At 45.2% G+C, this 12,508-nt stretch overlaps 1 protein-coding gene across 1 annotated transcript in view; it reads right to left on the bottom strand.

Moving 5' to 3' along the window:
* Positions 1–1,500: 1,500 nt before the first annotated feature.
* LOC106581363 (platelet-derived growth factor D) overlaps positions 1,501–12,508 on the bottom strand; it is a 70,971-nt gene continuing 59,963 nt past the window's right edge. The window contains exons 6-7 of the mRNA XM_014163376.3: positions 5,460–5,674; positions 1,501–1,868 (exon numbers count right to left, since the gene is read on the bottom strand). Of these exons, the coding sequence (XP_014018851.2) occupies positions 1,734–1,868; positions 5,460–5,674 (350 nt within the window). The 3' untranslated portion in view covers positions 1,501–1,733. The remainder of the gene's footprint in view (positions 1,869–5,459; positions 5,675–12,508) is intronic.

Here is a 12,508-nt window from a genome sequence, read left to right as displayed (position 1 = left end):
AATGTGAATGGACCTTTATGAAGCCTAGAGGGAAGTAAGAAGATCTTTGCTGTTTCTATATCACAGTGAGGGAGATGGGGAGGGTGACTGGTCTTGTCTTCTGAGAATGTTTCAAGGTCTTTGATACACCGTCTCTCACACATGATCACAGATACAGTGCAACAGAAACAGTCTCTCTCACATTCTTTCACACACACACCTAGAATGCAGAAGATTATATAGTGATGACTCAGTGGATTATGCTTGGGGATTAATTGTTTGAAGAAATTGTTCATTAAGACTACACAACTCAAGGTCCAAACCGAAATAGATCTAACAACCATTGCATAGTGCAGTTCAGACACAAGGCCTGCAAATATTGCAGATATAAAATATTACAGAAATTCCAACCACATAACCCTTCCACCTGGGGTGTACAATTGTCTTTCTCTTCATTTGGGATGAACAATTCTCTTTCTCTTCATATGGGGTGAACAATTATCTTGCTCTTCGTTTGGGGTGTACAATTCTGATTCTCCACTTTGGGAACATTTCTGGTTTGGCTGTTGATATGATTGGAACGTCGTGTAGGGCGGAATGTTCCGGTCCAAACACATTGGTCTTTGATCTGTCGGAGCAGGGGAGAGGGAGGGAGGGGGGAATATTTGTGGAGAGGAATAAAAACAGAATGTTTTTAACTCGGCCTGGCTCTGTATCCCTCCATCTCATCCCTTCTTTTGACAAATGAAGGAGGGCGAGAAAAACAACAGCATCACAGAACAAAGCAGAACTTCACAGGAAAAGCAAATAAATAATGTTGTCTTTAGGGAGGAATGGAAAACTTGGGTCTGGGGTGGTTGTGATCGGGCTAACAGTGTTGTTCTGCCTCTCCATCCTCCTTCCCCGAAACTCATTTCACAATGATTGTACAAAAACGGTTGCAGGAGAAGGACGTTCAAATATGAACATGAAAAACATAGAAAATGGCATAGGTACTGTATGAACAAACACACACACACACACACACACACACACACACACACACACACACACACACACACACACACACACACACACACACACACACACACACACCAGTGGAGGTTGCTGAGGGGATGATGGCTCATAATATTGGCTGGAATGGAGGGAATGGAATGGCATCAAACACATGATGTCTGTGTATTTGATACCATTCAACCTTATCCGCTCCAGCCATTAACACAAGCCCTTCCACCAACCTCCTGTGATACACACATGAACAGTTCTTCAATACCTCAGTGGATGAGCCATGTTAGGGGCTCGGGCAGTGGGGGGGGGGTCATACCTCAGTGGATCAGCCATGTTGGGGGCTCGGGCTGTGAGAGGGGGGGGTCATATCTCAGTGGATTAGCCATGTTGGGGGCTCGGACAGTGAGGGGGGGGGGGGTCATACCTCAGTGGGTCAGCCATGTTGGGGGCTCGGACAGTGAGGGGGGTCATATCTCAGTGCTCAGACAGTGGGGGGGGGGGGGGGGGGGGGGGGGTCATGAGCTGGTAGTGGAGAGGGTGGGGTACATTTGGGTTTTGGCTGGGTGGAAGCAGGGGAGTTTGGGGAATCGTGACCAGAAGAGGGGGTATGGATGGTTATGGATGACTAGGTTTGTAACAGGTTGGTATGTGGATGGATGGCAGTGGAGTGCTACAGAGAGAGAGAGAGAGATGGAGATATAAACAGCAGTTAGTCCCAGAGCTGTGTCCCCCTGTCCCATTGTCTCTCAGCGGGGTGGTCTGGAGGGACAAACACAGTCACAGCGCTCGTGGTGCGTCAAGTGGACTTCCTCTAGGGCCCAGCTGACCCGAACTGTCTGACGCCGTGAATAACCTCCCACCTCAGGAGCATACTTCAACACCTACAGAGGGGGATGGGGGAGAAGGGGAAAGAGAAGGAAAGGCAAAAGGGGGAGGAGAGGAGGAAAGGTGGAGAGCAGAAAGGGGGAGGAGAGGAGGAAAGTTGGAGAGCAGAGGAAAGGAGAAAGGGGGAGGAGAGGAGAAAGGTGGAGGAGAAAGGTGGAGGAGAGCAGGGGAGAAAGGGGGAGGAGAGCAGGGGAGAGGAGAAATGGAAAGGGCGAGGAGAGGTGAGAGAAAGGCAAAGGGGAGGAGAGGAGGGAAAAAGGGAAGGAGAAGAGAAGAGAAAGGGGAGGAGAGGAGAAGAGAAAGGGGAGGAGAGGAGAAAGTGGAGAGGAGAAGGGGGATGAGAGGAGAGAGAGAAAGGGGAGGAGAGGAGAAAATGGGGAGAGAAAAGAACTTCAATGGAAAACAATGAGATGGTGGTAGTCTTGCTGCCAACTTGACTAATAGTTATCGCCTCCCTCCCGTATCAAACATCAGAACAGTTATATTCACAATTTGTTCACACACACACACGGCAGGAGGGTTCTGTTAACCCTAGTGGTTAGAGGTGAGCCAGCAATCAGAGTGTTGCCATTTTGAATCAAAATATATTTTATATTTGAGATTCTTCAAAGAAGCCAACCTTTGCCTTGACAACTTTGCACACTGTTGGCATTCTCTCAACCAGCTTCATGAGGTAGTCACCTGAAATGCATTTCAATTAACAGGTGTGCCTTGTTAAAAGTTTATTTGTGGAATTTCTTCCCTTCTTAATGCGTTTGAGCCAATCAGTTGTGTTGTGACAAGGTAGTGGGATATACAGAAGATAGCTCTATTTGGTAAAAGACCAAGTCCATATTACAGCAAGAACAGCTGAAATAAGCAAAGAGAAACGACAGTCCATTATTACTTCAAGACAAATTTCAAGAATATTGAAAGTTTCTTCAAGTACAGTCGCAAAACCATCAAGCGCTAAGATGAAACTGCATCTCATGAGGACAGCCACAGGAAAGGAAGACCCAGAATTACCACTGCTGCAGAAAATAAGTTCATTAGAGTTACCAGCCTCCGATTGCAGATCAAATAATTGCTTCACAGAGTTCAAGTAACAGACACACCTCAACATCAACTGTTCAGAGGAGACTGTGTGAATCAGGCCTTCATGATCGAATTGCTGCAAAGAAACCACTACTAAAGGACACCAATAAGAAGACACTTGCTTGGGCTAAAAAACACGAACAATGGACATTAGACCGTTGGAAATCTGTCCTTTCGTCTGACGAGTCCAAATTTGAGGTTTTTGGTTCCAAACGCTGTGTGTCTTTGTGAGACGCAGAGTAGAAAAACGGATGATCTCTGCATGTGTGGTTCCCACCATGAAGCATGGAGGAGGAGATGTGATGATCCACTAATATCAAGGCGGTGACCCGATCCTGTAGGTTCATGCTCTACAACATTCGCAGAGTACGACCCTGCCTCACACAGGAAGCGGCGCAGGTCCTAATCCAGGCACTTGTCATCTCCCGTCTGGATTACTGCAACTCGCTGTTGGCTGGGCTCCCTGCCTGTGCCATTAAACCCCTACAACTCATCCAGAACGCCGCAGCCCGTCTGGTGTTCAACCTTCCCAAGTTCTCTCACGTCACCCCGCTCCTCCGCTCTCTACACTGGCTTCCAGTTGAAGCTCGCATCCGCTACAAGACCATGGTGATTGCCTACGGAGCTGTGAAGGGAACGGCACCTCCATACCTTCAGGCTCTGATCAGGCCCTACACCCAAACAAGGGCACTGCGTTCATCCACCTCTGGTCTGCTGGCCCCCCTACCTCTGAGGAAGCACAGTTCCCGCTCAGCCCAGTCAAAACTGTTCGCTGCTCTGGCACCCCAATGGTGGAACAAGCTCCCTCACGACGTCAGGACAGCGGAGTCAATCACCACCTTCCGGAGACACCTGAAACCCCACCTCTTTAAGGAATACCTAGGATAGGATAAAGTAATCCTTTTAATCCCCCCCCCCTTAAAAGATTTAGATGCACTATTGTAAAGTGGTTGTTCCACTGGATATCATAAGGTGAATGCACCAATTTGTAAGTCGCTCTGGATAAGAGTGTCTGCTAAATGACTTAAATGTAAATGTAAATGATGTGGGGGTGCTTTGCTGGTGACACTATCAGTAATTTATTTAGAATTCAAGGCACACTTAGCCAGCATGGCTACCACAGCATTCTGCAGTGGTACGCCATCCCATCTGGTTTGCGCTTAGTGCCACAATCATTTGTTTTTCAACAGTACAATGACCCAACACACTTCCAGGCTGTGTAAGGGCTATTTGACCAAGAAGGAGAGTGATGGAGTGCTGCATCAGATGATCTGGCCTCCACAATCATCTGACCTCAACCCAATTGAGATGGTTTGGGATGAGTTGGACGGCAGAGTGAAATAAAAGCAGCCAAGTGCTCAGCATATGTGGGAACTCCTCCAAGACTGTTGCAAAAGCATTCCAGGTGAAGCTGGTTGAGAGAATGCCAAGAGTGTGCAAAATGGTCATCAAGGCAAAGGGTGGCTACTTTGAATAATATAAAATATATTTTAATTTGTTTAACACTTTTCTGGTTACTACATAATTCCATAAGTGTTATTTCATAATGTTGATGTCTTCACTATTATTCTACAATGTATAAAATAATCAAATAAAGAAAAACCCTTGAATGAGTAGAGGTGTGTCTAAACTTTTGACAGGTAGTGTATATAACAGTCCAGGTAGTGTATATAACAGTCCCTTGCTCCAACCTCGACATGCGTCTTTCAGAGGGGTTGGGATACAAACTTTGTTTGGACCTTGTGTACAATTGACAAATAATATGATCTTAATCTTATTTAGTCAACGTGTTAGAGGGAGGCTACAGATAGGAGACAGGAAATTACTATCTCACACACACACACACACCAAACCCCTACAGCATAAACAGAGAAGCAGCATAAAGAGGCAGATGCTTCCAGAAAATGTGTCAATGACAGAATTGAGAGAGAAGACAGAAGAGGTGAAAAGGAGGGAGAGAAAGACTGGTGCTGCAGTGCTGTCTGATTGCTGATGCGGTGCTGTCTGATGCGGTGCTGTCTGATGCGGTGCTGTCTGATGCGGTGCTGTCTGATGCGGTGCTGTCTGATTGCTGATGCGGTGCTGTCTGACTGCTGATGCAGTGCTAGGCCTAGAGTCTGTCTCTCTCCCTCTCTGATTACACTGTAGCTGGTTTATAATAAGAAACATTAAGTGTTCAGTGTGCCTGGCCATGATAAATAAACAAATGTGTCTGTCTGTCTGTCTGTCTGTCTGTCTGTCTGTCTGTCTGTCTGTCTGTCTGTCTGTCTGTCTGTCTGTCTGTCTGTCTGTCTGTCTGTCTGTCTGTCTGTCTGTCTAGCACCCAGCCAGTCTTGATAAGAGCAGAGTGGGAACTATAGAGGCCAAATAGGAAAGAAAGGAAACATGAACTACGAGCTGGGCATCGGCCAAAGACGAAACACACAGCAGTCATATGAAGTCTTGGCTGGGCTACAGGTACAGCCGTACCACAGCCATTCCTAATGCTACATAACAGGGCATGGTGTGTGTACCTCGTGTAGTTTGTCACTGGTCTTGGCCGGACTGCAGGTACAGCTGTTCCAGTTGTCCGTCCCACAGGCACAGTTCCCCCCACAGCGCTGCACCAGGAGGCATCGTGGGAAGAACACGGCGTTGGTGGCCCTCAGCTCCTCCCTCAGGTTGACAGAATAGTTCCGAGGTGTACAGCTGTAGCGCTTCACGTCATCATACAGACGGTCCAGGTCAACTGTGGGGGAGAGAGAAGGGGGGGAGGGAGAGAGAAGGGGGGAGGACAGAACATCATTGATTGCTGATTGCAATTTGTATGAATTTGTATGAATGAACTGTATTGGCAACATTGTTTAATTTCAACAAAGCATCTTAATGTAAATGCATGGAACTGAATGAGAAGGGGATGGGGCGAATAGAGAGGCTGGTAGGTGGGAGAGAATCTTAATGAAATGAATAATCAATAAACAATGGTTCAATATAAACTAAAATTGATTGTTGTTAATATAACTGGTTCAATTGATTAGCAGTGGTTTTTGTGCTTTTACCATATAAAACACAAAATGTATTTTCCTAACACTGAGGCATTTCCAGTTGCAGGGCCAGAGAAAGAAATAACAGAAAAAGAACAAGGAATATGGGAAGAACACAGAAGAGAGAGGGGGGTTGGTGTCTGCTGGGTGTGTTTGTGTCACAGACAGTAAGATCTCTAATCCATGTGTAGTGTGTCTGTGCAGGCAGACTATTCCTGGAGTGTTGGTTAGCGTGCTAGCAAGCATACCAGACAGACTAGGCCCTATCGGCAGCATAATGTACGTACGTGTGTGTGTGTGTGTGTGTGTGTGCGAAGACTAAATCAGGACACCATTTAGCCGTGTGAAAACAGACGGAACAGCTTCTATAGTAGCAGCTGTCATCAACCCTAACTCCTCATCATGTAGATCTGAGAGAATGGGTGTACGTGCTGTGGAGAGGGCTCCGACTAGCCTATCAGAGAGTGAGAAATTGTGCATTGAGACCAACAAGATCTCACGGTTTTACCAATTTGACTTCATATTCCGACGTTTGTCCACGTTTATCCAAACATCAAACGAACAAGACCCTTGTAGCTGGAGCTTGAGGCATACGCCCACAACGCCCTAGCAAAGCACAAGCCTACTTGATGGTGAAAGCGCTCACCGTTGCCCTTAGTGGGTGGTTTTCAAGCCCTCTCCAGACGTCCAGGGTAGCTGGACGGATGTCGAATTGCCTTGGATCGTGAGTGACCTGGCTGTCGACACAGCAGGTCTATGTTCTCACCGTGCTGACAGACCCTATACTGTCCTAATGTTGCATAACAGGGGAGGGGACATGTGTGTGTGTGTGTGTGTGTGTGTGTGTGTGTGTGTGTGTGTGTGTGTGTGTGTGTGTGTGTGTGTGTGTGTGTGTGTATAGGGGTGTCAGTGGTCTAGGAGAATGAGTGTAATCTCCAAAAGGCAGTGGTGTGGAACACTGCTCTGATACTGGAACTGAGAGAGCGCTCCGAACAGAATGAGTATGTCACTCACACACTCTAGAGAAAATGAATAGTGTGTGTGTGTGACCACATGTGTGCCAGTGTAAAGTATATGTGAGTGTGTGTGTCAGTATGTGAGTGTGTCAGTATGTGAGTGTGTAAGCAGGGTTACTGGGTTCTGTACACAGGGAGAGATTGAGCTTTGCGTTCCTTGATTACATGGCTTGAGGAGAACATAAAGATTGCTTTCAATAAGATGGTGGTGGTGGGGGACAAAACAAAAGTGAGAGACATGAGAGGGTGTGTGTGTGTGTGTGTGTGTGTGTGTGTGTGTGTGTGTGTGTGTGTGTGTGTGTGTGTGTGTGTTAATGAAAACAAAGCTAGGTGCTGACTAGGGAACATTTCTGCTCAGCTGCACAGGTTGAATTTCCAATTAGAGTGTGATGTGGGAAAAGCCTACCAAAGACATGCAGCAACCCTGCTACTGCTGCAACACACACAGATGAAATCTTATTGGTCGCATAAACATATTTAGCAGATGTTATTGCGGGTGTAGAAAAATGCTTGTGTTTCTAGCTCAAACAGTGCAGTAATATCTAACAATTCACAACAATACACACATGAATGTAAAATAATGGAATTAAGAAATATATAAATATTAGGACGAGCAATGTCGGAGTATACACACATACATACACAGTACCAGTCAAAAGATTGGACACGTCTACTCATTCAAGGGTTTTTCTTTATTTTTAAATTCTACATTGTAGAATAATAGTGAAGACATCAAAACTATGAAATAACACACATGGAATCAAAAGCGTTAAACAAGTCAAAATATATTTTATATTCTTCAAAGTAGCCACCCTTTGTCTTGATGACAGATTTGCACACTCTTGTCATTCTTTCAACCAGCTTTAAGGGGTTCTTGAAGGAGGTCCCACATATGCTGAGCACTTGTTGGCTGCTTTTCCTTTACTCTGCGGTCCAACTCATCCCAAACCATCTCAATTGGGTTGAGGTCGGGTGATTGTGGAGGCCAGGTCATCTGATGCAGCACTCCATCACTCTCCTTCTTAGTCAAATAGCCCTTACACAGCCTGGAGGTGTGTTGGGTCATTGTCCTGTTGAAAAACAAATGATTGTGGCGCAAACCAGATGGGACGGCGTATCGCTGCAGAATGTTGAGGTAGCCATGCTGGTTAAGTGTGCCTTGAATTCTAAATAAATCACTGACAGTGTCACCAGCAAAGCACCCCCACACCATCACACCTCCTCCTCCATGCTTCACGGTGGGAACCACACATGCAGAGATCATCCTTCACCTTCTTTGTGTCTCACAAAGACAAGGCGGTTAGAAACAAAAAATATATTTTGATTTGTTTAACACTTTTTCAGTTACTGCATGATTTCATAGCTTTGATGTCCTCACTATAATTCTACAATGGAGAAAAAAGTAAAAATAAGGAAAAACGCGTGAATAAGTGGCTGTGTCCAATATTTTGACTGGTACTGTTAATAAACACACACACACACACACACACACACACACACACACACACACACACACACACACACACACACACACACACACACACACACACACACACACACACACACACATACATACATACATACATAGGCTGTCTCGTCATTGTAAGTAATCAGGCCTACTACTGTTGTGTCATCTGCAAACTTGATGATTGAGTTGGAGGAGTGTGTAGTCACGCAGTCATGGGTGAACAGGGAGTACAGGAGGGGGCTGAGCACACACCCTTGTGGGGCCCGTGTTGAGGGTCAGCGTAGAGAGATATTGTTTCCTACCTTCAACACCTGGGGAAGACCCATCAGGAAGTTCAGGACCTAGTTGCTCAGGGCGCGGTTCAGACCCAGGGCCCCAAACTTAATGATGAGCTTGGAGGGTCCTATGATGTTGAAGGCTGAGCTGTAATCAATGAAGAACATTCTTACATAGGTATTCATCTTGTCCAGATGGGATAAAGAAGTGTACTGTGCGATGACAATTGCATCGTCTGTGGATCTGTTGATGCGGTATGCAAATTGAAGTGGGTCTAGGGTGACAGGTAAGGTGGAGGTGATATGATCCTTACTAGCCTCTCAAAGCACTTCATGACGACAGAAGTGAGTGCTACGGGCTGATAGTTTAGTTCAGTTACCTTAGCTTTCTTGGTTACAGGAACAATAGTGGACATCTTGAAGCAAGTGGGGACAGCAGACTGGGATAAGGAGAGATTGAATATGTCTGTAAACATTCCAGCCAGCAGGTCTGCGAATGCTCTGAGGACGTGGCTAGGGATGCCATTTGGGCCGGCAGCCATGCGAGTGTTAACATGCTTAAATGTCTTACATCGGCCATTTAGAATGAGCGTCCACAGTCCTCGGGAGCGGCCCGTGTCGGTGGCACTGTGTTATCCTCAAATCAGACGCCGGTGTCCGTGATTGTCTGGAGTACCTGCCACATACGTCTTGTGTCTGAGCCATTGAATTGTGACTCCACTTTGTCTCTGCACTGACCTTTTCCCCTGTTTGATTGCCTTACTCTTTGTATTCGACCATATTCCCAGTCACCTTGCCGTGGTTAAATGTGGTGTTTTGCACTTTCAGTATTGCGTGAATGCTGACATCTATCCAAGTTTTTTGGTTTGGGTAGGTTTTAATAGTCACTGTAGGAACATCCCCTATGCACTTCCTGATGTACTCAGTCACCGTGTCAGTGTATATGTCAATGTTATTCTCAGAGCCAACCCGGAACATATTCCAGTCGGCGTGATCAAAACAATCTTGAAGGATGGATTTTGATTGGTCAGACCAGCATTGAATAGACCTTAGCATGGGAACTTCCTGTTTGAGTTTCTGCCTACAGGAAGGGAGGAGCAGAATGGAGTTGTGATCTGATTTGCTGAAGGGAGGGCAGGGGAGGGCCTTATAGCCATCCCGGAAGAGAGAGTAACAATGGTCAAGAGTATTTGAAGTGTGAGTACTACAGGCAATGTGTTGATAGAACTGTGGTAGCGTTTCCTCAGATTTTTCTTGTTAAAGTCCCCAACTACAATAAATGCGGCCTGAGGATATGTGGTTTCCAGTTTGCACAAAGACCAGTGTAGTTCCTTGAGGGTAGTTGTGGTATCGGCTTGAGGGGGAATATACACGGCTGTGACGATAACCAAAGAACATTCTCTTGGGAGGTAAAACGGTCAGCATTTGATGGTGAGGTATTCCAGATCGGGAGAACAAAAGAACTTGAGTTTCTGTACGTTTCCACAATCACACTGTCATGACGTTGGCCTCTTTTGGTGCAGGGAGGACAGTTGACCCCTCCCTTTTGCACCCAATCCACCCTGTGTGTAAAGGGTCGTAAAAACTCTAAAATTCCAGGAGAGTCTCTGGCCACATGGCCCATAGAGAGACACAGGAAATTCTTCCAACTCATAGAATTGGAGAGCCAAGCTGGTGAAGAATCCAGCTACGAACTGATCCGCTTGGTACAATTTTGTGATACTCAGAAGAGACAATATAGCCATATTACCATAAAACTGTTTATATAATAGCATCATAATGGTTGTATAGAATGTATTAATAAGGATAAAGCTTTTGTAAGACATTGAGATGCTATGTACTGATGTAATGTGATAGAATTGTATTTCTGTAACCAAATCTAACTCAGTCATAGGCACGCCCCCAGGGACCCATACAGGACCAGGCGTCATTTGACAAGCTGTTCTATGGGCACTATAAAACCCCCCCTGATTTACATTTCCCCAGACCAGGCCTACACTCTGTTGGCTAATAGGTTTTACCTTCCAATTCCTCTACTGAAAGTGAACCATACCACGTGGTTAACTTTTAGACTATCGATACTGACAGAATAAGAACAAGTCTTTGATATTAATTATTAGTCTGCAGCTAAGTAAATTATATCATCGAACGCGAAGACCAACGAAACAACCATTCTATGACGACATTAATGAATGTCGCTCTGAAAGATCCATTCTAACCGAGAGAGAGAGAGAGAGAACGCGGACAAAACTCCCCAACAGAACTACTCTCCAACAAGAATCAGAACGACACACTGAGCGTAAATATATATTGATTGCAATTGTTCCCGAATGAGTGAGCCTTCAATTGTCAATTGTTAATATTAATGAACCCTGTGTAACTTCTCAGCCGACCTTTTATGATCCATTGTTCAACAGGCCGACCTGCCTGTTTAGCCAGTAGGGCACATTACTATATCAATCCTTTGTGACGATGATTACTGTTTGTATGTTTTTCTGTTAATTACTTAGTGTAGTAAATAAATGATTTTAAGACAATTGATGTATGGATGATTTTAGTAAAGACTGGGTTCGTGCAGATACAACAATTTACGACGTTTGGAATGAGACTGGACTAGAGGTAAAATATACCATTGAAACTAGAAGATAATCGGCCTATACTATAATAGAGTATAATATTATAGTACAGGAAAGTTATATTAGGAAAATTATAGCTTTGTAATCTGAATATTCTCCTTGGTGCCCCGATCTCCTAGTTAATTACAATTAAACGATTAATCAGTTTAATCGCGTGATAATAATTACAGGGAGCTAATTGATAAACATATCTTCCGTTTAATGGTACCCCCAAAGACACGACAACACCATGAGCAGTTAATCATGAAACATACACCTCCGATGTTCTTCTTCCCGGAGAGCTTGTTATTCCTATCTGCACGATGTACTGAGAACCCAGCTGGCTGTGTGGATGGGGACAGTATATCTGGAGAGAGATGGACTGAGAACCCAGCTGGCTGTATGGACGGGGACAGCATATTTTAAAATGCCTTCCTCACCATCTTAACCTCTCTAGGCTAGGCGGGACGAATTCGTCCCACCTACGTAACATTCCCCGCGATATGCAACTTTTCAGAGAAGTTAGAAAACAATACACACAGGCAATTATAAACGCCAAGGCTAGCTTTTTCAAACAGAAATTTGCTTCCTGCAACTCAAACTCTAAAAAGTTCTGGGACACTGTAAAGTCCATGGAGAATAAGAACACCTCCTCCCAACTGCCCACTGCACTGAGGATAGGAAACTCTGTCACCACTGATAAGCCCACTATAATTGAGAATTTCAATAAGCATTTTTCTACAGCTGGCCATGCTTTCCACCTAACTACCCCTACTGCATTCAACAGCACTGCCTCCCCCATTTCTCCTTCTCCCAAATTCATTCAGCTGATGTTCTGAAAGAGCTGCAAAATCTGGACCCCTACAAATCAGCTGGGCTTGACAATCTGGACCCTTTCTTTCAAAAATTATCTGCCGAAATTGTTGCAACCCCTATTACTTGCCTGTTCAACCTCTTTTTCGTATCGTCTGAGATCCCCAAAGATTGGAAAGCTGCCGCGGTCATCCCTCTCTTCAAAGGGGGAGACACTCTAGACCCAAACTGTTATAGACCTATATCCATCTTGCCCTGCCTTTTGAAAATCTTCGAATGCCAACCCCTATTACTAGCCTGTTCAACCTCTCTTTCGTGTCGTCTGAGATTCCCATAGATTGGAAAGCAGCTG

The sequence above is a fragment of the Salmo salar genome, chromosome 20, assembly GCF_965601325.2.
Source record: "Salmo salar chromosome 20, fSalSal1, whole genome shotgun sequence".
Taxonomy (NCBI): Eukaryota; Metazoa; Chordata; class Actinopteri; order Salmoniformes; family Salmonidae; genus Salmo; species Salmo salar.
Note: the sequence above shows the minus strand (reverse complement) of the source record. Positions and strands in the feature narration are given on the sequence as shown.